The sequence below is a fragment of the Staurois parvus genome, unplaced genomic scaffold (assembly GCF_062004578.1).
Source record: "Staurois parvus isolate SC_StPar_1 unplaced genomic scaffold, SC_StPar_1.0 ptg000172l, whole genome shotgun sequence".
Taxonomy (NCBI): domain Eukaryota; kingdom Metazoa; phylum Chordata; class Amphibia; order Anura; family Ranidae; genus Staurois; species Staurois parvus.
In genome coordinates, this window is record NW_028317968.1 from 2022724 (window position 1) to 2050433 (window position 27710).

The following is a 27710-nucleotide window of genomic DNA, read 5'->3' on the forward strand; positions in this document are numbered from 1 at the left end:
ATTAGTACCTGAAATAAATAAACTGACATTTTTTAACCTACGTTTTCCAGCAGTCAGTTTCCATCGTTCAGAAGAGTTTTCCAAACGCCCCGTGTACATGAGACCTAGCTCACAAATTCTCATTAACACCAGTCTTGGGTCACAGCACATCATGTCCATGTGGAAGACATCTCTTAGATTGTAAGCTCCAAGGATCAGGCCCCCCTATCCCTCTTGTATTGAACTGTATTGTTGCTATATTGTCTCCTGTTATATTGTAAAGCACTGAGCAAACTGTTGGCGCTATATAAATCCTGTATAATAATAATAATATAAATCCTGTATAATAATAATAATCTGGAATCAAATGTCACAAAAGTTCATTCCTGTCCCAGGCTCAGAGTTGAGCAGATAATTACATCAGATGTTTACATGATCTTCCCCCCTCCAGGACATATGCTGTCATTCTGGTCAGGTTTGGGAAGTAAACACCTGTAGGGGTCCTGGTATTCGATCTGTTAATGGCCTTATGCATTTATATAGTCCTGTTTACTGCAGGCTGGCTGTGCAATTATCATCTCTCATATTTTGCCAGGCTGCATTGATATCAACTTTTTTCACTAACGTGTTGGCCAAAAGATGACATGGGGCCCCTTTTCCAGTGATTTTATAGCTATTATCCTGTTCGTTGATTTACATACCTTTATCAAACAGTTTCAGTTTAATAACTCATAACTACCATACCTTGTGGTACGAAAAATGCTAATTAGGCTAAATATTGTTTTCATATAGAGATCTAAAACAAGTGAACACACGCCTTGCAAGCTACTGGGAGAAATGATAATGATTGTGTTTTCTCTGGATCATAACAGTTCTCATATCCATGTTTAGTCTCTAGATAAATAAGTGTCACAATCTCAGTAAATGTTGTATGTTTACTGCCCCTCTTTTGAGTTAGTAAATACAAAATTAACCGCTTTCCCGCCGCCCTATAGCAGAAATACTACTACAGGGTGGCACAGGTGTGCAAAATCATGTGTGTGTTTGTGTGTATATATATATATATTTTTTTTTTTTTGCACTCCTGTGCCGCCCTGTAGTAGTATTTCTGCTATAGGGCAGCGGGAAAGCATTTAATTTTGTATTTACTAACTCAAAAGAGGGGCAGTAAACATACATTTACTGAGATTGTGCACACCCTACCTGCACTGCCATTGGCGGCCACACCTGTCGATCACCGGGTCCCAGCTGGTGATTCCTCGCCAGCACCCAGCGATCGCCGAGTATCATCGACAGGGGAGAGACCTATATCTAAACAATACAGATCTCTCCCCTGTCAGCTCCTGCACATTGCTTTGTTTTGCTCTGCATAGCAGAGCAATACAAAGCAGCGTGCTTACACAGTACAGCACACACACACCGCACACAGTAAAATAGCACACAGTTAACCCTTTAAACACCCCAAGAGGCTAACCCCTTCCTGCCCAGTGTCATTAGTACAGTGTCAGTGATTTATTTTTAGCACTGATCACTGTATTCCCGCATGGAAGAAAAATATATTTGAAATTCATTTTAAAAATATCCTTGCCAAATATATTTACATATATTTGAAATGCAACAATTTTGGCAATATTCAATATATTTAAAAAAAAATTATATATATATATATATATATATATATACTGCATGTTGAAATGCATTTTTAGTACATAATATATGAAAAATATTTAAAAAAATACATTTCAAATATACTGTATGTTTATAAAAATACAAATCTATATGTTCAAATGACTTTTTTATACGTTGAAAAAAAATGAATAATATATTTAAAAAATATGTATTCAAAAATATTTGTCATATATTTTGTAATACATATTTTGTAAATATTTTGTATATTATGTAAATGCCAAACGCTTGTAAACGTGTGTAAACATGGCTAACCGCATTTATAAGCGTTTGCAACTTTTTTTAACTATTCCATTTCCAGATGCTGTCCAGAGCCTTTTTTCATCATGAAAAATACATGCAAAGCGTTTTCTCAGTACTCAAATGGACCTGGTACACCATACTTTGAGGTTTAGCATTAAAGAAAATATGTTAGACACTGCTGCAATAATTTATCCACAGAAATGAGCTGGAACACATCCAAACACCACAAAAAAAAAGACAGCTAATCTCAACAAATACTGCTCTCTCTGCTTCTGCTCTCTCTATTTCTATCAAAATGTCTGAAATAGTTAATTATTTACTATTTTTCAGTGCATTCTGGGCATTTTGGAAGGTCTCCTGTGGTTATCTTTAAAAAAACGCTTCTAAACGCAAACGTGCATAAACGCGGTGTGCAAACATGGCTAAACAGACGTTTTTTAACGTACGTTTTCCAGCAGTCAGTTTGCATCGTTCAGAAGTGTCCCGTGTACATGGAGCCTTGTGTCCATGATACTCTTCAATGCTAAATGGGTGCTTCAAGAGAAGGACCCATAGACCAGACATCTCTGGCTTTACTCAGCTTGTAGGCTGAAGACAAGTGAATTGAATCTCTACACTAGATATATGGTGTGTGTGCTTCACTGTAAGCACACTACTTTGCATGGCTGTGCTTACAAGAGAGAAAACTGTTTTGGTTACCAACAATTCTCCCCCCCCCCATCAGAGATGCTCGGCAATCACCGGGCGCCGGTGAGTAATCACTAGCTGTGATACGGTGATTGACAGCTGTGGCCGCAAATGGCGGCGTGGGTAGGGTGTACGCACGCCTCGGCTCGCAACCCCTACCCGGAAATGCTAAATCATATATATATATGTGATTTTGCGCACCCATTCCGTCCTGTAGCACTACTTCTGCTATTAGGCGGACGGGAAGCGGTTAAGGAAGGCAACCTCTGGCAACCAATGACACTGTGTGGCCTGGCCATATTTAGTCAATTACATCAGCCATCAGCCATCATTGGTAACTAGGATGCCGGCTGTCAGCAGCTGTCATTCATTTAGTGACAGTTGTAATACCACCACTAATAAATGACTTCATGCACAGCCAGAGATACACTTCAGCAAGCATAGAGGCCATTTAGTGTGCCCATTTCTGGGATAGGAAACAGCGAACCCTGCATCACCCCCAGACTCAAACCTCTTTCTTAGGCTGGCCATACATTATACAATTTTCTGTTCAATTTCTGCCCAATTTCCTTTAGATTTGCCTTCAACAATGTAGTGCAATTGGATACAATTGAAAGTGTTGTTTAGGTTTGACCTCATGTTATATGGTTTTTTGGTAAATCTAAGTAGTGTGATGGAGCTTACAAGATATGGTGTGATTTGTGTTGTACACATAGTAGATAGATAGACAGATAGATATGAAAGTACAAATATAAAATTGTACTTACGATTTGGCTGTGCATTCAGGGAGGTTACATAAATAAAAAGTAGAACTGCCAGGGACCTCATCACTGGTACACAGGACCTCATCTTCTTTGTGATACAGCAAAGTTCCTCGCTAATCACAAACATAAAATTTTCTTCCTGTTCCCAGTTGATATAAGCTTCCTGGCACAAATAAAAATATTTTCTGTCCCAAATTAAGGTCAAAGCTTTGCCCTCTGGGAATTTGAGAGTAATTAAAACCTTATAAAAATACATTCTGGACATGTTTGTACTAGTTTTCCTGCCTTCCTTTGTGAGAGTCTAGTAATTATTATTTTACTGCAAGCCTCACTGGAAATGACCTATCACTAAAGCATAACTGGATTTTTTCCATATTCACGCTTCAACATCACTCATCTATACAGCTGTCCCACTTAGGTACCATGGGTGCTAAACATCCTCATTGTGATAGTACACTGCAAGGTTTAGGATTAATCTTTCCAGCGGTAAGACAAAGTAGGGTTTGGGTTTTATCCTTACATTTGTAGTACTCAGTAGGGTTTAGGATTTATCCTTACATTTGTAGTGCTCAGTAGGGTTTAGGATTTATCCTTACATTTGTAGTACTCAGTAGGATTTAGGATTTATCCTTACATTTGCAGTGCTCAGTTGGGTTTAGGATTTATCCTTACATTTGTAGTGCTCAGTAGGGTTTAGGATTGATCCTTACATTTGTAGCGCTCAGTTGGGTTTAGGATTTATCCTTACATTTGTAGTACTCAGTAGGGTTTAGGATTTATCCTTACATCTGTAGCGCTGAGTAGGGTTTAGGTTTTATCCTTATATTTGTAGTGCTCAGTAGGGTTTAGGATTTATCCTTACATTTGGAGCGCTGAGTAGGGTTTAGGATTTATCCTTACATTTGTAGTGCTCAGTAGGGTTTAGGTTTTATCCTTACATTTGTTGTACTCAGTAGGGTTTAGGATTTATCCTTACATTTGTAGTACTCAGTAGGGTTTAGGATTTATCCTTACATTTGTAGTACTCAGTAGGGTTTAGGATTTATCCTTACATTTGTAGCACTCAGTAGGGTTTAGGATTTATCCTTACATTTGTAGTACTCAGTAGGGTTTAGGATTTATCCTTACATTTGTAGTACTCAGTAGGGTTTAGGTTTTATCCTTACATTTGTAGTACTCAGTAGGGTTTAGGATTTATCCTTACATTTGTAGTACTCAGTAGGGTTTAGGATTTATCCTTACATTTGGAGCGCTGAGTAGGGTTTAGGATTTATCCTTACATTTGTAGTGCTCAGTAGAGTTTAGGATTTATCCTTACATTTGTAGCGCTCAGTAGGGTTTAGGATTTATCCTTACATTTGTAGTGCTCAGTAGGGTTTAGGATTTATCCTTACATTTGTAGTACTCAGTAGGATTTAGGATTTATCCTTACATTTGTAGTACTCAGTAGGGTTTAGGATTTATCCTTACATTTGTAGTACTCAGTAGGGTTTAGGATTTATCCTTACATTTGTAGCACTCAGTAGGGTTTAGGATTTATCCTTACATTTGTAGTACTCAGTAGGGTTTAGGATTTATCCTTACATTTGTAGTACTCAGTAGGGTTTAGGTTTTATCCTTACATTTGTAGTACTCAGTAGGGTTTAGGATTTATCCTTACATTTGTAGTACTCAGTAGGGTTTAGGATTTATCCTTACATTTGGAGCGCTGAGTAGGGTTTAGGATTTATCCTTACATTTGTAGTGCTCAGTAGAGTTTAGGATTTATCCTTACATTTGTAGCACTCAGTAGGGTTTAGGATTTATCCTTACATTTGTAGCGCTCAGTAGGGTTTAGGATTTATCCTTACATTTGTAGTGCACAGTAGGGTTTAGGATTTATCCTTACATTTGTAGTGGTCAGTAGGGTTTAGGATTGATCCTTACATTTGTAGTACTCAGTTGGGTTTAGGATTTATCCTTACATTTGTAGTACTCAGTAGGGTTTAGGATTTATCCTTACATTTGTAGTACTCAGTAGGGTTTAAGATTTATCCTTATATTTGGAGCGCTGAGTAGGGTTTAGGATTTATCCTTACATTTGTAGTGGTCAGTAGGGTTTAGGATTGATCCTTACATTTGTAGTACTCAGTTGGGTTTAGAATTTATCCTTACATTTGTAGTACTCAGTAGGGTTTAGGATTTATCCTTACATTTGTAGCGGTCAGTAGGGTTTAGGATTTATCTTTACATTTGTAGTACTCAGTAGGGTTTAGGATTTATCCTTACATTTGTAGCGCTGAGTAGGGTTTAGGTTTTATCCTTACATTTGTAGTACTCGGTAGGGTTTAGGATTTATCCTTACATTTGTAGTGCTCAGTAGGGTTTAGGATTTATCCTTACATTTGTAGCGCTGAGTAGGGTTTAGGATTTATCCTTACATTTGTAGCGCTGAGTAGGGTTTAGGTTTTATCCTTACATTTGTAGTACTCGGTAGGGTTTAGGATTTATCCTTACATTTGTAGTGGTCAGTAGGGTTTAGGATTTATCCTTACATTTGTAGTGCTGAGTAGGGTTTAGGATTTATCCTTACATTTGTAGTGCTGAGTAGGGTTTAAGATTTATCCTTACATTTGTAGTGCTCAGTAGGGTTTAGGTTTTATCCTTACATTTGTAGTACTCAGTAGGGTTTAGGATTTATCCTTACATTTGTAGTACTCAGTAGGGTTTAGGTTTTATCCTTACATTTGTAGTACTCAGTAGGGTTTAGGATTTATCCTTACATTTGTAGTACTCAGTAGGGTTTAGGTTTTATCTTTACATTTGTAGTACTCAGTAGGGTTTAGGATTTATCCTTACATTTGTAGCGCTGAGTAGGGTTTAGGTTTTATCCTTACATTTGTAGTACTCAGTAGGGTTTAGGTTTTAGCCTTACATTTGTAGTGCTGAGTAGGGTTTAGGATTTATCCTTACATTTGTAGTACTCAGTAGGGTTTAGGATTTATCCTTACATTTGTAGTGCTCAGTAGGGTTTAGGTTTTATCCTTACATTTGTAGTACTCAGTAGGGTTTAGGATTTATCCTTACATTTGTAGTGCTCAGTAGGGTTTAGGATTTATCCTTACATTTGTAGTACTCAGTAGGGTTTAGGTTTTTTCCTTACATTTGTAGTACTCAGTAGGGTTTAGGATTTATCCTTACATTTGTAGTGCTCAGTAGGGTTTAGGATTTATCCTTACATTTGTAGTACTCAGTAGGGTTTAGGTTTTTTCCTTACATTTGTAGTACTCAGTAGAGTTTAGGATTTATCCTTACATTTGTAGTGGTCAGTAGGGTTTAGGATTTATCCTTACATATGTAGTGCTGAGAAGGGTTTAGGATTTATCCTTACATTTGTAGCGCTGAGTAGGGTTTAGGATTTATCCTTACATTTGTAGTGCTCAGTAGGGTTTAGGTTTTATCCCTACATTTGTAGTACTCAGTAGGGTTTAGGATTTATCCTTACATTTGTAGTGCTCAGTAGGGTTTAGGTTTTATCCTTACATTTGTAGTGCTGAGTAGGGTTTAGGATTTATCCTTACATTTGTAGTACTCAGTAGGGTTTAGGTTTTATCCTTACATTTGTAGTGCTGAGTAGGGTTTAGGATTTATCCTTACATTTGTAGTGCTGAGTAGGGTTTAGGATTTATCCTTACATTTGTAGTACTCAGTAGGGTTTAGGATTTATCCTTACATTTGTAGTGCTGAGTAGGGTTTAGGATTTATCCTTACTTTTGTAGTACTCAGTAGGGTTTAGGAGGGTTTAGGTTTTATCCTTACATTTGTAGTGCTCAGTAGGGTTTAGGATTTATCCTTACATTTCTAGTACTCAGTAGGGTTTAGGATTTATCCTTACATTTGTAGTACACAGTAGGGTTTAGGTTTTATCCTTACATTTGTAGTGCTGAGTAGGGTTTAGGATTTATCCTTACATTTGTAGTGCTGAGTAGGGTTTAGGATTTATCCTTACATTTGTAGTACTCGGTAGGGTTTAGGATTTATCCTTACATTTGTAGTACTCAGTAGGGTTTAGGATTTATCCTTACATTTGTAGTACACAGTAGGGTTTAGGATTTATCTTTACATTTGATGTGCTCAGTAGGGTTTAGGATTTATCCTTACATTTGTAGTACTCAGTAGGGTTTAGGATTTATCCTTACATTTTTAGTACACAGTAGGGTTTAGGTTTTATCCTTACATTTGTAGTGCTGAGTAGGGTTTAGGATTTATCCTTACATTTGTAGTGCTCAGTAGGGTTTAGGATTTATCCTTACATTTGTAGTGCTGAGTAGGGTTTAGGATTTATCCTTACATTTGTAGTACTCAGTAGGGTTTAGGATTTATCCTTACATTTGTAGTGCTCAGTAGGGTTTAGGATTTATCCTTACATTTGTAGTACTCAGTAGGGTTTAGGTTTTTTCCTTACATTTGTAGTACTCAGTAGGGTTTAGGATTTATCCTTACATTTGTAGTGGTCAGTAGGGTTTAGGATTTATCCTTACATATGTAGTGCTGAGTAGGGTTTAGGATTTATCCTTACATTTGTAGCGCTGAGTAGGGTTTAGGATTTATCCTTACATTTGTAGTGCTCAGTAGGGTTTAGGATTTATCCTTACATTTGTAGTGCTCAGTAGGGTTTAGGTTTTATCCTTACATTTGTAGTGCTGAGTAGGGTTTAGGATTTATCCTTACATTTGTAGTACTCAGTAGGGTTTAGGTTTTATCCTTACATTTGTAGTGCTGAGTAGGGTTTAGGATTTATCCTTACATTTGTAGTACTCGGTAGGGTTTAGGATTTATCTTACATTTGTAGTACTCAGTAGGGTTTAGGATTTATCCTTACATTTGTAGTACACAGTAGGGTTTAGGATTTATCTTTACATTTGATGTGCTCAGTAGGGTTTAGGATTTATCCTTACATTTTTAGTACACAGTAGGGTTTAGGTTTTATCCTTACATTTGTAGTGCTGAGTAGGGTTTAGGATTTATCCTTACATTTGTAGTACTCAGTAGGGTTTAGGATTTATCCTTACATTTGTAGTACTCAGTAGGGTTTAGGATTTATCCTTACATTTGTAGCACTCAGTAGGGTTTAGGCTTTATCCTTACATTTGTAGTACTCAGTAGGGTTTAGAATTTATCTTTACTAAGGCTGGCCATACATTATACAATTTTCTTGAGAATTTTGCTTTAGATTTACCAAAAACCATATAACATGAGGTCAAACCTAAACAACACTTTCAATTGTATCCAATTGCACTACATTGTTGAAGGTAAATCTAAAGGAATATGGGCATAACGTGAACAGAAAATTGTATAATGTATGCCCAGCCTAAGAATGAGTTTTGAGTTTGGGGTGATGCAGGGTTCGCTGTTTCTTCCCCAGAAATGGGCACACTAAATGGCCTCTATGCTTGATGAAGTGTATCTCTGGCTGTGCATGAAGTCATTCATTAGTGGTGGTATTACAACTGCCACTAAATGAATGACAGCTGCTGACAGCCGGCATCCTAGTTACCAATGACGCATCCCAATCCCTGGGAATGCTGGCTGATGTAATTGACTAAATATGGCCAGGCCACACAGTGTCATTGGTTGCCAGAGGTTGCCTTCCTTAACCGCTTCCCGTCCGTCTAATAGCAGAAGTAGTGCTACAGGGCGGAATTAGTGCGCAAAATCACATATATATTTATGTGATTTAGCATTCCCAGGTAGGGGTTGCGCGTTGAGGTGTGCCGCCATTTGTGGCTGCAGCTGTCAATCACCGTATCCCAGCCGGTGATTACTCACCGGCGCCCGGTGATTGCCTAGCATCTGCGACAGGGGGGAGAATTGTTAGTAAACAAAACAGTTTTCTCTCCTGTCAGCTCCGGCACACTACTTTGCATGGCTGTGCACAGCACAGCCATGCAAAGTAGTTTGCTTACAGTGAAGCACACACACACAGGCCCATAGTAAAACACCACACAGCACACTGTTAACCCTTTCATCACCCCACATGGTAACCCCTTCCTGCCTAGTGCCATTAGTACAGTGTCAGTGTCAGTCAGCACTGATCACTGTATTGGTGTCACTGGGGATATCAGTGACACCAAGTCAGTTCCCTTCAGTGTCAGACAGTCCCCTGCAGTCCTGTAGTCTTGCTGTAAGTCGCCGATCGCTGCCATTACTAGTAAAAACAAAAGAAAAAAATCCCAGTATATATACCACCATTTGTAAACGCTATAACTTTCACGTAAATCAATAAATTTACACATATTGGGATTTTTTTTAGCAAAGACATGTAGCAGAATACATTTTGGCCTAAATTTATGCCGAAATTTGATTTTTTTACATTTTTTTACTGGACATGATTACTGTTTTTTTCTCAAAATTGTTGTTTTTTTTCTTGTTATAGTGCCAAAAAATAAAAAATGCACAGGCGATCAAATACCACGGAAGAAAGCTCTATTCATGGGAAAAAGACGTAAATTTCATTTGGTGCAGCATTGCATGACCGCTCAATTGTCAGTTAAAGTAACGCAGTGTTGTAGCGCTAAAAATGGCCTGGTTAGGAAGGGGGGTAAATCATCTGCAGGGCAAGTGGTTAAATTATCAGTTTGTTTAAAGAGGAACTTCACTCACAAGAGGAAGTTCTGCTTTATGCTCTCCTCCTCCCTCCTCTTTTATGTTTGCCCATCATATTTTGGGATGGGGGGGTTGCGGGCAGTGGCGGATTGACCATTTGGGCACTCGGGCACTGCCCGAGGGCCCGGGGTCAGTAGGGGGCCCCATGAGATGCCCGCCCTTGGTACCTTTCGTACGCTTTTTTGGGTGTGGTTTGAGTGTTGGCGAGGATACAGGGGCCCCATGAGTTGTCAGTCTGGCCCTGGTTGTGGGTACCCGGTTTTGACAGGTACCCACTTCCACTTCTGGTCAGATCACCGTAGTAGCAGATCCACTGGAAGTTATCCCTCCCTCCCATCTGCAACCTTCTGGGACACGTCACAAAGTACAGCAAGGCTTGCCCATGAGCAGTAGGAAGCCAGCTGTGAAGCTGCAAGGAATCATAGCCGGCTGTCCACAGAAAACATGTCGGGGACCAAAAGACTTGGCTTGGGTGAACATGTGAGTGTCATTTTATTAAAAGTCAGCAGCTACAGTATTTGTATCTGGTGACTTTTATTTTTTTTTTTTTCAAACAGGGTGAAGAACTGTATTGGGAGAAGTTGCAAAGTGTCTTACTCAGTGGTATATTTAGATTTTGTGCTGCCCTAGGCAACACAAAAATCAGTGCTCGCCCCCCCCCCCAAACAGAGGGAGCCTGACTGTGACCATCTACACCCCTACCCCCCACCCAAGAGAGCCTTCCACTACCACTGCCCACCATACAGCAGCCACCATCGCCCATGGAGAGAGAGAAAGTCACTCACCTTCACAGCTCCGGACATCCCCGGGAATGAGAGTTGGGTTATGCATACACCATCATGAAACCCGCAGCCTCTCTTGGAACCCACTAGGCCCCCCATGCCATGTGTGTCCCTTATTCCATCCCTTCTTCCAAGGGGCAGTGCTGCCCCCTGAAAAATGCTGCCCTAGGCAAATGCCTTGTTTGCCTTGTGGTAAATACACCTCTGGTCTTACTGTACATTGTTAAATGGACCTTCGATTTCTTTTTTTATGGCACCAACACAACATACAGTATGTACAGAATGTGGTTGTTGTATCTTCATATTTGTAAAATACAATAAAGACATGAAAAAGAAATATAGAGGCTTTCAATAGTTTAATATCCATTTCATGTGAAACACAGCAGAGCCTTCTTAGAAAAAAAGTATTCATGGTTCTCATTCTATCACATATTTAAAAAAATAAGTGGATTATTCCTCACTTTAGTACAGTGGGCTGAGCCATGTAAATAATTTTTTGGGCCAATGACTAATTGTGCATACAGAATAACTGGAGTATAGAACAGATACACTCTAATATTAGAGAGCTGTTTTTTCAAAACTCCGTACAGCTGTTTCAGGCTTGTTGCCCATCATCAGTGCAGGATATGGAAACAGTAGAATCTATGAAGTACCGTTTCGGAATCAGCAAGTTAAACTTTCTATTTTCAGTCACAGCTATTCTTTCTCATTTTATGTGAAAAGAACAATTCCAAACCTTTAGGGAAAAAAAATGAATGTATTTACAAAAATATATTAATCTTAGTACAGGAATCAAAAGCTGGAGGGACCCTTTGCCGAGAGAGCCTCAGTCAGGGAGAGCCTGACAGGGACTATTTGTGAGGACTGGGCCTTCAGGAACAGCTGACAGCCAAGTGCATGGGACCAGGCCTACTACTTGCCAGGAGTGGTGAGCTGAACTAAGCCTTCTAAACTCTAACTACATCTAGTGACCACAATAGAGACTGCTCTTTCTTAGCAGCTCATCTGCCTCTTATTAGCCTCAGTCTTAAAGGGACAGTTTCATGTGCACCGCCTACAGAAGGGTGCCACTGCAAGCCAGCCAACACTAACATCTAGGCGCCAGGTACTTTGCAATCCCCTTTTTAGGAACACTTACATATTTCAATCACCTTTCAACTTCAGGAACACCTACATATACCCACATCTGGGGTATCAGTACAGAGTGCACTCGAGATTATTATTGTGTTAACTGATTGTGATTACTACTGTTTGCATCAGATAAAACCTGATTTAACAGTGCAGGCCAGTGTTCACTTTACCTAGTTCTGTAGCTTGGAAAGCATTCTGTTTTTGTTTGCCAATTTACAAACTATTTAACTGGCTTGATATAGTACATTTATTTAATTTACCATTTGTTTGTTGCTGGCTTACTTTCTGATGTGTGTGCTGATATAGAGTACAGGTATACTAACACTTGGTGTGAGTGAGTCTTAAACCACAACCAGGTGTTTCAGTGGGGATCAAATGGCTTCACGAGTCAAGGCAGAGAACAAGGGATCCAACAAACCAAGGGGCTCTTGCGGGCATAACGCTACATGCAGGTATAAACTGTTGATGTTATATGCAATCTTGAATATTCTTGTAAAAGTTAACAGCTTGCCCACCGCCCTATAGTCGAATTACTACTACAGAGCGGCAGGGCTGTGCATGTCTATATAAGTGATTTGCATTTCTGGGTAGGGGTAGGGGGCGCGTGCGCTGCCCTACCTGCGTAGCCATTGGCGACTATGGATGTCAATCACCGGGTGCTGGCCGGAGATTCCCCACCAGCACCCGGCGATCACCGAGTAACACTGACGGGGGAGAGACCTGTGTGTAAACAACACAGGTCTCTCTCCTGCCAGCAAGAACATGCTGCTGTGTATTTCTCTGCACAGCAGAGAAATATACAGCAACATGTTTCCCTAGTAAAACACACACAGCACATTATGTAAAACAGCACATAGCACACAGGTAACCCTTTGATTGTCCCAGATGTTAACCCCTTCCTGCCAATGTTATTAGTACAGTGTCAGTGCTTTTTATTAGCACTGATCACTGTATTAGTATCATTGGGATGTCAGTGGCAGTTAGGCAGTTCCCACCCAGTGTCAGAATGCAACGCCGCAGTCCAGCTAAAAGTCGCTGATCACCACCTTTACTATACAAATAAAAATTCCAGTAAATATACCACCATTTGTAGACACTATAACTTTCATGTAAACCAATTAATTTACATATATTGGGTTTTTTTTTTTAGTAAAGATATATAGCAGAATACATTTTGGCCTAAATTTATAACAAAATTTGACTTTTTAAAAAAAAAATTCTGTATATGTTTTATAGCAAAAAGTCAAAAATATTGTTTTTTTTTTCAAAATTGTCAGTCTTTTTTTGTTTATAGCACAAAAAATAAAAAATGCACAGGTGTTCAAATACCACTGAAAGCAAGCTCTATTTGTGGGAAAAAAGAACATCAATTTAATTTATGTACAGCATTGCATGACCGCCCAATTGTCAGTTAAAGTAACGCAGCGCCGTATCTCAAAAAATGGCCTGGTCAGGAAGGGGGGTAAATACTCTGGAGGGCAAATGGTTAAGATTGGTCCAGGGGTGAACTGACCATTCAGGCACTCGGGCACTGCCTAAGGGCCCGGGGTCAGTAGAGGGCCCCATTAGAGGCTCAGTCTGTCCCCTGGATGTGACCACAGCTTATATGCAGAAAGGAGGTTTAGGCAAGCCCCGATGGGAGCAGTGAGCCATGGAATCCCTGCCTGCGGTTCATGCAGCAATCCCCAAGGAGGAGAGGTGGCCGAAGAACCTGGAGAGCTGGAGGGGGTCGGCAGCCAGTGCACTGGAGAGCAAAGTTGTTGCTGAGCGTTCCACCTGCCTTGTGTGCAGCAGGTCAGTGTTATATGTAGGGAATAGCAGTCAGTGTACACATATCAGTGTTATATATAGGGAATAGCAGTCAGTGTACACATATCAGTGTTATATATAGGGAATAGCAGTCAGTGTACACATATCAGTGTTATATATATATATATATATATATATATATATCCGATGGGAGCAGTGAGCCATGGAATCCCTGCCTGCGGTTCATGCAGCAATTGGAGAGGACTAATGGTGGCCAGGATCAAAGAACGATGGTAGATGGGCCAGTGGCAGGCGCTTCGGCCACCTCTCCTCCTTGGGGATTTAGTGGAGGGGTGGGTCCACATCCCTGTCCTAGGTCCTGAACCTGGAGAGCTGGAGGGGGTCGGCAGCCAGTGCACTGGAGAGCAAAGTTGTTGCTGAGCGTTCCACCTGCCTTGTGTGCAGCAGGTCAGTGTGTAATTCCCAGGTCAGCACTGCAGCTTAATGTGTCTATATACTAGTTAGGCTGAGTGTTCTATCCTGCCCAGTGTCCATACCAGGTGCTATTTCCTATCCTGACCCCAGGGAATAGTTTGCAGTGTACAGACATCAGTGTTATATCTAGGGAATAGCAGTCAGTGTACACATATCAGTGTTATATGTAGGGAATAGCAGTCAGTGTACACATATCAGTGTTATATGTACGGAATATCAGTCAGTGTACACATATCAGTGTTATATATAGGGAATAGCAGTCAGTGTACACATATCAGTGTTATATATAGGGAATAGCAGTCAGTGTACAGACATCAGTGTTATATCTAGGGAATAGCAGTCAGTGTACAGACATCAGTGTTATATCTAGGGAATAGCAGTCAGTGTACAAATATCAGTGTTATATATAGGGAATAGCAGTCAGTGTACACATATCAGTGTTATATGTAGGGAATAGCAGTCAGTGTACACATATCAGTGTTATATATAGGGAATAGCAGTCAGTGTACAGACATCAGTGTTATATATAGGGAATAGCAGTCAGTGTACACATATCAGTGGTATATATAGGGAATAGCAGTCAGTGTACACATATCAGTGTTATATCTAGGGAATAGCAGTCAGTGTACACATATCAGTGTTATATCTAGGGAATAGCAGTCAGTGTACACATATCAGTGTTATATATAGGAAATAGCAGTCAGTGTACACATATCAGTGTTATATATAGGGAATAGCAGTCAGTGTACAGACATCAGCGTTATATATAGGGAATAGCAGTCAGTGTACACATATCAGTGTTATATATAGGGAATAGCAGTCAGTGTACACATATCAGTGTTATATATAGGGAATAGCAGTCAGTGTACAGACATCAGCGTTATATATAGGGAATAGCAGTCAGTGTACAGACATCAGTGTTATATCTAGGGAATAGCAGTCAGTGTACACATATCAGTGGTATATATAGGGAATAGCAGTCAGTGTACACATATCAGTGTTATATATAGGGAATAGCAGTCAGTGTACAGACATCAGTGTTATATATAGGGAATAGCAGTCAGTGTACACATATCAGTGTTATATATAGGGAATAGCAGTCAGTGTACAGACATCAGTGTTATATATAGGGAATAGCAGTCAGCATACAGACATCAGTGTTATATATAGGGAATAGCAGTCAGTGTACACATATCAGTGTTATATATAGGGAATAGCAGTCAGCGTACAGACATCAGTGTTATATATAGGGAATAGCAGTCAGTGTACACATATCAGTGTTATATATAGGGAATAGCAGTCAGTGTACAGACATCAGTGTTATATCTAGGGAATAGCAGTCAGTGTACAGACATCAGTGTTATATCTAGGGAATAGCAGTCAGTGTACAGACATCAGTGTTATATCTAGGGAATAGCAGTCAGTGTACAGACATCAGTGTTATATCTAGGGAATAGCAGTCAGTGTACAGACATCAGTGTTATATCTAGGGAATAGCAGTCAGTGTACACATATCAGTGTTATATATAGGGAATAGCAGTCAGTGTACACATATCAGTGTTATATATAGGGAATAGCAGTCAGTGTACAGACATCAGTGTTATATCTAGGGAATAGCAGTCAGTGTACACATATCAGTGGTATATATAGGGAATAGCAGTCAGTGTACACATATCAGTGTTATATCTAGGGAATAGCAGTCAGTGTACACATATCAGTGTTATATATAGGGAATAGCAGTCAGTGTACACATATCAGTGTTATATCTAGGGAATAGCAGTCAGTGTACACATATCAGTGTTATATATAGGGAATAGCAGTCAGTGTACAGACATCAGCGTTATATATAGGGAATAGCAGTCAGTGTACAGACATCAGTGTTATATCTAGGGAATAGCAGTCAGTGTACAGACATCAGTGTTATATCTAGGGAATAGCAGTCAGTGTACAGACATCAGTGTTATATATAGGGAATATAAGGTGCAGCGCTATAATAACATATAAAATTATAAAAACACAAAAGTGCCAATATCAAATCACACTGCGGTGAAGCTAGGTGAGATGAATAATAGTCTCAAAATTAATCAGAAGTGGGGATCCAAACGATCCTAGTAGGTGCGTGGGATAAGATTCTGTGCAGCACACGGTGAATCGGAGGTAAGGATTACGCACTCACCAGAAGTGCGTCAAAAAACGCATGTAGGTTTTATCCTGTAATATCAGAAAACGATCATCCGTTGCCAAGATAGGGATAGAATCCTACACATTCCAGATCGCCCCTTGGGTATGTGCTTCAAGTTTCATAGGCGCATCTTAGGCATATCACCATCCGGGGTCCCCTTTTAAGGCAGATTCTGCAAGTGGGGACTCTCATAGAAGAGAGCCTTAAAAGGGGACCCCGGATGGTGATATTACAGGATAAAACCTACATGCGTTTTTTTGATGCACTTCTGGTGAGTGCGTAATCCTTACCTCCGATTCACCGTGTGCTGCACAGAATCTTATCCCACGCACCTACTAGGATTGTTTGGATCCCCACTTCTGATTAATTTTGAGACTATTATTCATCTCACCTAGCTTCACCGCAGTGTGATTTGATATTGGCACTTTTGTGTTTTGTGTTTTTATAATTTTATATGTTATTATAGCGCTGCACCTTATATATGGTCTCTATATATAAATGTCTATGTACTTTATTTGAAGGTTTTCTCTTGGTTACCTTTTGGTGTTCTAGCCGCTTTCAGATTTCCGGATAGCGCTCGCTTTTTATTTATTTTGTATATATATAGGGAATAGCAGTCAGTGTACACATATCAGTGTTATATCTAGGGAATAGCAGTCACTGTACACATATCAGTGTTATATATAGGGAATAGCAGTCAGTGTACAGACATCAGTGTTATATATAGGGAATAGCAGTCAGTGTACACATATCAGCGTTATATATAGGGAATAGCAGTCAGTGTACACATATTAGTGTTATATATAGGGAATAATACTTAGTGAGAGACATTGGGAGTCTAATAGCACCTGTCACCTACCCATGCTATCACATATGGATAAGTCTAAAAAAATGCAAAAAAATCGATAGAAAATAAATAAAAATTATTTTTAAAAAAATGTAAAGCACGTTCATGACCCCAGCACACATGCTATACAAAAAGCGTTATGTAGGGCAAGCACATGTACGCAAACATCAATGGGGCCACACATGTATGGTACTGTCAGGAATGTCGGCATGAGAGCAGTAATTCTAGAGCCATAATTCATAGTATTTGTAGCAGAGGCCCTAGAGAATAAAATAGCAGTTGCTGCAATTTTTTATGTCATACGGTATTTGCGCAGCAATTTTTCAAATGCAATTTTTTTTGCAAAAAATACACTTTAATGAATGAAAAAACAAAACACAATATTTAACAACATTTTTTGTAACATATGAAAGATGATGTTATGCCGAGTAAATAAATACCCAACATGTCATGCTTTAAAATTGCGCACATTTGTGGAACAGCACCAAACTACAGTACTTTTTTCCGTAGGTGACACTATACCTCACATGTGTGGTCTGAACACCATTTACATATGTGGGTGTGACCTATGTATGCCTTCACCACTGCACACAACAGGTGTACTTTAGATTTTTAAACAATTTTATTATTTTTTATTTTTACACTGTCCCTTTAAAAAAATATTTTGATCACTTTTATTCCTTTCACAAGGAATGCAAACCACCCTTGTGACCCTAGTGACAGGTCCTCTTTATAATAAGACCCCACATCTTTCCGCTACAATGTAAAGCATTAGATTAAAAAAACAAACAAACAAAAAATTGATGCAATGCTATTAATGACATTCTAGGACATAGAGATGAGCACAAATCATCTTTCCTTCACTCTTCTCTATGCCTACTATGTCTTTTGTCTATGGTTGGAAAGTGGTTAAAGCATCTCCTTTGGAGAATTTTGGGTACCATAGTTTTTTTTACGATTCCACAGGTGTGTTCAATTTTAGTACTTGACATGCTTGGCATCTATTTACATGATGCAACACAATCTTTTATATTTTACCAAATAATTGGGTATGATGTGTTTGTTTGCACTAAAATTCTGTTTAACCACTTGACCTGAGGAAGGTTTTACCCTGTTCATGACCAGGGCATTTTTTGCTATTCGGCACTGCGCATTGTGTGGTTGTTGTTTGAGTGTGGACGGGGACACAGGGGGCCCCATGATCTTCTATTGCCCAGGGGACCCATGAGTTGTCAGTCTTCACCTGGCTTGGTCTTTACTTCTAGGCATCCTGATTGGTCACTGAGGCCATCTATAACTAGGATGAGCAGTAGGGGGCTTTGGAATCAAAACAAAGGTGGGTCTAAACTAGAAGCCAAAAACTTACAATGTCAAAAAAGATGTGTGTCCGAATTTAACCATGGCTAGATTTACTTTTTGAGTTTGGTAGACCTGTACATATTGCTGGCAGAAACAAAGAAGTGGCCTTTCCCTGTATAGTTATTGGCCATGCTTTTCTTCAGAACTTTGGTAATTTCATATCAGCTTATTTATACATTGGGATAATAGTCTAAGCTATGTTCTGATCCGTAAAACAAGAAAACGTTTGTGTAAAAGATTTGATCTTAAAAGAATGGTGTTCCTTTGTCCCTCCTAAAGCTGTGTGCCTACAGGCACCACTGAAAGGAACCTTTAGTACAGAGGATGGCATAGGAAAGCAAATTTAGAAAACTTTCCTATTTTGAAAACCGAGAAAAAATGTTTCCTGATCCCCTCAAGAACAGCCAAAATGATTCTTTGGATCCAAAACTAGTGCTATAAGCCTTTAATAATTATAGTTTGGGATATTGTTAGTTGCAAGAAATTAATCCAGTTCTTATTTATTATCATTTTTATTATTATTATTATTATTATTATTATTATTGATATATCATGTTATGCCAGCTGTGGAGTCCTATTTGTCTTGAGAACAGCAAGGTTTGACATTAAAATATATTTCTTTCAAGCCATCCCAAACCTGCTTTTGGTTAGCTAATCTTTTATTGAGTCTCAATTTTGTTTCAATGTCCACACAGCAACATGTTCTGTCAACATATTTTATTTGTCAGCTCCTAAACTGGTATTATTTATTTTAATGCTGCGGGTATATAATCCTGCTACTTGAATTTACTGTGTATATTTTGGAAGAATGTATTGCTGTAGTCTTGCGGTGAGCTGCATATAGCAGGAGTTTGAAAAGAAAACAAAGAATCATGAATACCTAGTCTAAGGAATCTAATACTAAAAACAGCACATCTGTGTATTAATTATAATTATATTATCTTTGTGTTTTATTAGTATCTGTCTTCAGGTGTCTCCTCATTACACGTGACAGCAGTATTTCCTTTGAATTTGCTGCTACTCCCAGAGAACTTAAGCATGTCCTCATTCATGGCAGTTAATCATCAAATATTTATTGTTTTTGCTTCAAGCTCTCTCAAGGTTGTAAAATATAAATACAATTACTCTTAAATATAGTAATTTATTTTACTGCGATACACTTTGGACTTTTATGAAGCAATTATATTTAGTTGATGCAATAAAATAGTGTACTGAAACACAGAGGTGTATAATCACAGAATTAATTCATCTAGGACACGTAACATTAGTCTCCCAGATTGGATAAAAAGTATTGTAAACCAATCATTATGGATCCTATTATAACATGTTTACCTACATTTTCCTAGAAGTGCTTTCATAGTAGCACAATTTCCAGGACCATTTTTTTTTTCATCAATGTCAATCATACTTTTATTTGTTTTAAAAAAATAATACTATTTGTGTATTTTTCTATTTCAAATATCCAGTATATTGTATATACTGTATATACCACATGTGGCAAGCTTAATGTGAGCATGTGTTAATGTGATAAAAGTTACTATTTATGGCTTTTCGATATGTATGTATCAATATTTGATATCATGGGGATTAATATTTGCTGGTTATATATGCACACTCGTTTCTTCCTGCGTGTTGTTGCAGTGAATAAGCCATTGCTTTCTGGATATACGTCTGTTAGGCTGTTCATGCTTTTATCTCAATAGTTGTTTAATGAGGCTGATCATAAAAATGTGGTTAACCTAAAATAAACAATCACTCTAAATAATACTATGTCTCCCTAGACGCAAAAAGTTCCACTTTCTCCTCCGAAAGTTCAAAAAGTCAATATACAGTCTCTCGGCGTCTGACATTTCTTTTTGATAATGCACTATATTGAGTGTTCTTTTTTTGAGGTTTACACGGATCAAAAAGAAATGTCTCCATGAAGGTAAATTAAATTTTTTGGGAGCACGTGTATTTATTTTGAGAATTATCACAGATGCTGAGAGACTTTTATATTGATTGTTTAATGAGGCTGGCCATAGATGAACATTGGTCTTCCAATCACTGACAGGGGTTCCATCTAACACTCCATGAAGACTGCAATGGGTCTAAGAGTCAGAAAGTTGTTTTTTTACACTTCAAGCCTGGCAATGGTTTTGGTGTAGATCTTTGGTTACGGAAATCTAATGTGAGCTTCTTTGGATCTATGCCCACCCAATTATCAGTTAACCCTTTACAATCCTCTTAATCTTCACACTTACCCCCCAGATCTCCTTACAGCCCTAACATTTGACATGCGCACTAAAGTTAGCCCATAACACCTAAATGGCCCATGAATGCTGAAGATTAAAGTGGGGTTCCACCCAAAAGGGGAAGTTACGCTTTAAATATTGGTCCCCCGCTCCCCATTAAGGATTGGCACCTTTGGGGAGCGGGGGGGGGAATGGGTACCTGAATTTGACAGGTACCCATTCCCACTTCCACTGCGATTGCCTAGGCGATTGGAAACGAAAGGTGTCCTCCTACCCACCCTCCCCGAAGTCTTGTGGGACTTGTGACAGGTCCCAGAAGATGGCCATTCAGGAAGCGCAGTGCTACTCACGCATGCACATTGGGCACCCAGCTGTGAAGCTGTAAGCTGTCACAGCCGGGTGCCCACACTGAAGAGGCTGGCGCCTGGAATACAGGGCGGATGGTGAAACGGGTTGCGGCGGGGGCAACGGGACAGGTGAATGGCTGTTTTTTAAAAGTCAGCAGCTACAGTTTTTGTAGCTACTGACTTTTATTTTTTTACAGAGTGAGTGGAACTCCGTTTTAACTCCTTACCTAACTGACAATTAACCTTAACCTACTCTTACAAATGAAGAACTACTAACAATATTGTATTGTGATAGCTGTCTGCAGTGAATGTGTACAGTGATAGTATTCCATTTAGTAATTCCTTTATTTAACATGTCTTTTTTCTTGTAGTAATAGTTACAGTTTAACTTAATTCTAATCATGTAACAACTTTTGACCTCCTCCTTATATCATTTTTGAAATTAAAATAATTTTTGATCCCTCTATGTCTATCCTATTATGTTTACATGGATGCTTGATGTCAATTATTTCCTTTATTACGGTTTTGGACGTATAGGTCAATTAGATCCTTGTTAGGTTAAAACCATATATCCTACAACATCCAATATGTAAAACTGTTTAAGTTAACCTCAATCACTCAATGAATTATGACCCCCTCTTCATATCCTCCGTAAAATTAAATAATTTTTTTTTAATGTTTATTCTATTATGCCTAGATGGATTTTTGATGCCCATTATATCCTCTACAACTGTTTTGGATGTGTGGGCCAAATAAGGTGTGTGTTAGGTTATTTCCATTTAGCTCTGCAAGCTTTGACAGGGTGAGCCATTGAGTCCCATATATATTTATATATATATATATATATGATTGATACACTGTTTGTATTGGATACATTAAAGTTGTTTGGTAATTGTATAATTAAGTGTTAATAATAAAAATTAAGACCACTTACTGTTATCTCACATATATATTCTTATTATTATAGCCAAATTTACCACCCTAACTCCTCCCACAGTTTTTACACTACATAGTAATATACCGAAACGTGCGGATTGTTCCCGATTGGTGTGCTATTACTTTGTGGAACGTTTCGCCGAATGGTTCACGAAATATCGGCGTTTTTGTGGTGAAATTGGTCCCATAGGAATGAATGGCGGAATGTTCAAAACTAGAGTGGGAGCTGACAAAAGCTAGAGTGTGAGCTGAAAAATCAGGACATGATTTCTAAACTGCCATCACTCCCTTATTTTCAAGCCCACCTACACAAATCTTATATCAAAACGTTCAGCTATCCCTGCTGCCACTAAAAATGTCCACAGCTAAGCCATAGTCCTGATAGTTTTCACAATATGATCATTTGTTTGCAACTAACGCCGTCCATTGACATTCATTGAAACTGCACTCTAGCCACCTCAAATTTGAAGGGCAATTTCTAAACTGCGACTGTGCCTTCATTTTTAATATTTCAGAGACATGCTATGCATCAAAATGTAGGTCTGGATCTTGTGATTCTCACAATATAAAGCACTGCGGTGTAGGATTTATAATTTTTAAACTACAACCGTTTGAAGATGGCAACCGCCAGTGAAGTGAGCAAGTTGGAGCAGTTTGTTTTTAACCGCTCTTGTCTGCCCTTGCTGTAGAGTGAGTTGCCATAGGAACCCAGGTGTGTGAGCAGGCAGCAGAGTGACAAGCCACTCCACCCAATTACTCCGCCCACTCCAGTTGTAGACTACTGGTGGAGGCAAGAACACTTCACACAATTTCTCCAGAAATTGTAGCTTTTCCAGTTTTTTTATATTCTTTTAGACTGCCTCAGCAGTTGAAATCTCTTCAAAAATCATGTAGGGAGTAACTACAATTATATAATCAAGTTCGAATTTCAGTTTCACACTTAGTACTGAAATAGTTTTTATGTTTTTGTATTTCTTTTTTTTGTTTTAAAATTTTTAAATAAAATTATATATCTTTTTAATATGTTTGGTATTCATGTTCATGCACCCTGAAAGTCCCATCCTTTCTATTGAATATCCTTAATTCTAAGGGATGTGGTGCAATAAGCATATCTGGTCTCTCGCTCGCCACTTTACTGTTACTACTAATAGTTGCAGGGGATGGGAAAAATGATATTACTGCCAAGAGTGCTTGAAGAATCGCAACAAGTTACTTTTTAACCATCTGATCACAAAGTAACTGTTTAAGCACTTGCTAAAGTTTTGCTACCCATAAAGACAATTAGAAACTGGGATAAAGAGCTGTAATCTTTCTCTTTAAAGAAGCCTATCCTGCTTCTACCTAGTAAACTGCCATTTATTTCTTCCATCAGCTCATCTCCTCCACAGCTATTACCTTTTGTATCACTCAACCCTTCCTCCTAGATTGTAAGCTCTAACGAGTAGGGCTCTGTTTCCTCTTGTACCAAATTATATTGTAACTAGAGATGAGCGAATCGAAGTATCCGAAGTGGAATTCGAGTCGAATATCGGAAAAATTTCGATTCGTGCCGAATCCGAAAAACAGCCTAATTCGGACGCGCGAATCGAAATTTTTCCGAAAATGGCGGCTGACATGTGCGGCGACGGAGCGGGGATGTCGGGGAAGGCGCGCAGACAAGGCGCGCTGCCCCATAATGCATTCCTCAACGACATGTGATCGCATCAGCCAATCAGCAGCCAGCCAGCCAGCACTGTGTAATGGTCGAGGTATATATAGCGGCCATTTTGGAAATCTTCATTTGCCTGCAGTCATTGAACAGAGGCAGACCGCTCTGTACTAGGGACAGGGACAGAGTTAGGGCCACAGAAACGAGAATTGGGGACAGAGAGAAGTTACTTAGGGACAGAGAACCATTACTCAGGGACACAGACTTGTTAATGAGGGCCACAGAATCGTTATTTAGGGACAAAGAAACGCTAGTTAGGGCCACAGAATTCATACTCAGGGACAGACAGAATTTTCACTCAGTGCCAGAGAATTGTTACTTAGGGCCACAGAAACGTTATTAGGGCCACAGAATTTTTACTCAGGGACAGACAGAATTGTTACTGAGTGCCAGAGAATTGTTACTCAGGGACAGACAGAATTGTTACTGAGTGCCAGAGAATTCTTACTCAGGGCCACAGAATTCATACTCAGGGACAGACAGAATTGTTACTCAGGGACAGACAGAATTGTTACTGAGTGCCAGAGAATTGTTACTCAGGGACAGACAGAATTGTTACTGAGTGCCAGAGAATTGTTACTCAGGGACAGACAGAATTGTTACTGAGTGCCAGAGAATTGTTACTCAGGGACAGACAGAATTGTTACTGAGTGCCAGAGAATTGTTACTCGCACAGACACAAAATTGTTACTTGCACAGACACAGAATTGTTACTCGCACAGACACAGAATTGTTACTCAGGGCCACAGAATTCATACTCAGGGACAGACAGAATTGTTACTGAGTGCCAGAGAATTGTTACTCAGGGACAGACAGAATTGTTACTGAGTGCCAGAGAATTGTTACTCAGGGACAGACAGAATTGTTACTGAGTGCCAGAGAATTGTTACTCGCACAGACACAAAATTGTTACTTGCACAGACACAGAATTGTTACTCGCACAGACACAGAATTGTTACTCAGGGCCACAGAATTCATACTCAGGGACAGACAGAATTGTTACTGAGTGCCAGAGAATTGTTACTCAGGGACAGACAGAATTGTTACTGAGTGCCAGAGAATTGTTACTCAGGGACAGACAGAATTGTTACTGAGTGCCAGAGAATTGTTACTCAGGGACAGACAGAATTGTTACTGAGTGCCAGAGAATTGTTACTCAGGGACAGACAGAATTGTTACTGAGTGCCAGAGAATTGTTACTCGCACAGACACAAAATTGTTACTTGCACAGACACAGAATTGTTACTCGCACAGACACAGAATTGTTACTCAGGGCCACAGAATTCATACTCAGGGACAGACAGAATTGTTACTGAGTGCCAGAGAATTGTTACTCAGGGACAGACAGAATTGTTACTGAGTGCCAGAGAATTGTTACTCAGGGACAGACAGAATTGTTACTGAGTGCCAGAGAATTGTTACTCGCACAGACACAAAATTGTTACTTGCACAGACACAGAATTGTTACTCGCACAGACACAGAATTGTTACTGAGTGCCAGAGAATTGTTACTCAGGGACAGACAGAATTGTTACTGAGTGCCAGAGAATTGTTACTCAGGGACAGACAGAATTGTTACTGAGTGCCAGAGAATTGTTACTCAGGGACAGACAGAATTGTTACTGAGTGCCAGAGAATTGTTACTCGCACAGACACAAAATTGTTACTTGCACAGACACAGAATTGTTACTCGCACAGACACAGAATTGTTACTCAGGGCCACAGAATTCATACTCAGGGACAGACAGAATTGTTACTGAGTGCCAGAGAATTGTTACTCAGGGACAGACAGAATTGTTACTGAGTGCCAGAGAATTGTTACTCGCACAGACACAAAATTGTTACTTGCACAGACACAGAATTGTTACTCGCACAGACACAGAATTGTTACTCAGGGCCACAGAATTCATACTCAGGGACAGACAGAATTGTTACTGAGTGCCAGAGAATTGTTACTCAGGGACAGACAGAATTGTTACTGAGTGCCAGAGAATTGTTACTCAGGGACAGACAGAATTGTTACTGAGTGCCAGAGAATTGTTACTCGCACAGACACAAAATTGTTACTTGCACAGACACAGAATTGTTACTCGCACAGACACAGAATTGTTACTCGCACAGACACAGAATTGTTACTCAGGGCCACAGAATTCATACTCAGGGACAGACAGAATTGTTACTGAGTGCCAGAGAATTGTTACTCAGGGACACCTAATCGTTGAATTAAATAGTATGTCAGACAACATGCAGAGGAGTGGCAGAGGAGGCAATGTTTTAGGAGCGAGCAGACGTGGCAGCAGAGGAAGGGGTCGAGGCAGCAGTATTCGCAGCCAGAGGCCAGTGCTCCCGGTGTCATCCAGCGGTCGTGTCTCCACCGACAACCCTGCCGTCATTGATTGGTTGGCTCGGTCGTCTTCCTCTTCCCAGGTCACCTCTGACACCTACAGCCAACGGTCGGTGGGTACGTCAGACACAACCGTTAGTTGGCATGGCCCGGGAGCAAGCCCACTGAAATCACGTGTCCTCTACCTGCCCCTGTCCTTTGCTGTTCCCTCACCAAGCGAAGTATCGCATGCTGTGGGCTCAGCCCCACTGTACAGTGAGGAAGAGCTAACAGAGGGCGGTCAGGAACGGGGGGAGACATCGGCCTTTTCAGCAGCCAAGCGAACAAGTACTGGCGAGGAGAGTGGCTCGGTAGCCGGTCTAGAGACAGGTCTGTCTCCTGACCCAGACGCAGCCGAGGGGGCTAGTAGTGAGGCGGAGACCCTACTTGATGATGAGGAGGTTGATCGCACTTGGCAGCCTCGTCGTCATCAGGCAATTTCTTCCGCATCATCAGGAGAAGAGGGTGGCAGCTTGGCAGCGAGCAAAACAGTCGGTGGGTTGCCCAGGAGACAGCAGCAGGGTCGCATCAGTGTCAGTGGAGCCAAACGTCCACGGAGTAGAGCACCAGCTCCACTGCAGCCTACCACCACGGCCAGTAGTGGTGCCGGTGCGCACGGAGGAAGTAGCAGTCAGCCAGTGAAGAGTAGCGGGGGCAAAGTTTCCTACTCGGTGGTGTGGCAATTTTTCCTCAAGCCGCCCGAGGAAGTAAACGTAGCCGTATGTCGACTATGTGGCCAGAAATGCAAGCGTGGCCAGGGGGCCCATGTTGGGACTACAGCGTTGCGTCAGCATATGCAGCGTCACCATTCGGTGGCCTGGGAAAACCGTGATAAACATACGGCGGTTCTGCCTGCCCCAGCCCCCGCTCCATCACCCGCTCCGTTACTTGCTCCGTCACCCGACGTCGTCAATCGCCCTCTATCAGCCAGTCAAGGCTCCAACACCTCTGCTGAGGGGAGTTGTCGCTCGTTGGCATCTTCCGCTCGTTCAGATGCTCCTTCTCCTGCTACTCCTCTTCTCGGATTCCGTCAACAGTCTTTCTTGGAATCCGTATCCAAGAGACAACAGTTTGCGAGCACGCACCCGACGGTGCAAAAGCTGAACGTCCTCCTGTCCAAGTTGCTGGTGCTGCAGTCCCTCCCTTTCCAACTGGTGGACTCAGCACCTTTCCGAGAAATGATGGCTTGTGCCGCGCCGCGGTGGAGAGTGCCAAGCCGTCATTTCTTTGCCCAAAAGGCAGTGCCAGCCCTGCATTCACATGTAGAAGAGATGGTGGGCCAGTCTTTGAGCATGTCGGTCTCTGCCAAAGTGCACGGCAGCGCCGACGTGTGGAGCTGTAACTACGGTCAGGGACAGTACATGTCATTTACGGCCCACTGGGTGAACGTGGTGCCGGCACAGCCGCACCAGCAACTTGGACAGGTCACGACGCTTTTGCCTCCACGTTTGCACGTCCTTGGTCCAGCAAGCATGTCCGCCTCTACCACCTCTTTTTCCGCCGTGTCCTCAGCCGCCACCCCCGTGCCAAGTCCCATTACCCGACCGGCATAT

At 40.5% G+C, this 27710-nt stretch overlaps 1 protein-coding gene across 1 annotated transcript in view; it reads right to left on the minus strand.

Moving 5' to 3' along the window:
* LOC149462583 (uncharacterized) overlaps positions 1-3489 on the minus strand; it is a 30128-nt gene extending 26639 nt beyond the window's left edge. The window contains exon 1 of the mRNA XM_089676576.1: positions 3363-3489. Coding sequence (XP_089532702.1) covers positions 3363-3486 — 124 coding nt within the window. The 5' untranslated portion in view covers positions 3487-3489. The remainder of the gene's footprint in view (positions 1-3362) is intronic.
* Positions 3490-27710: the final 24221 nt, after the last annotated feature.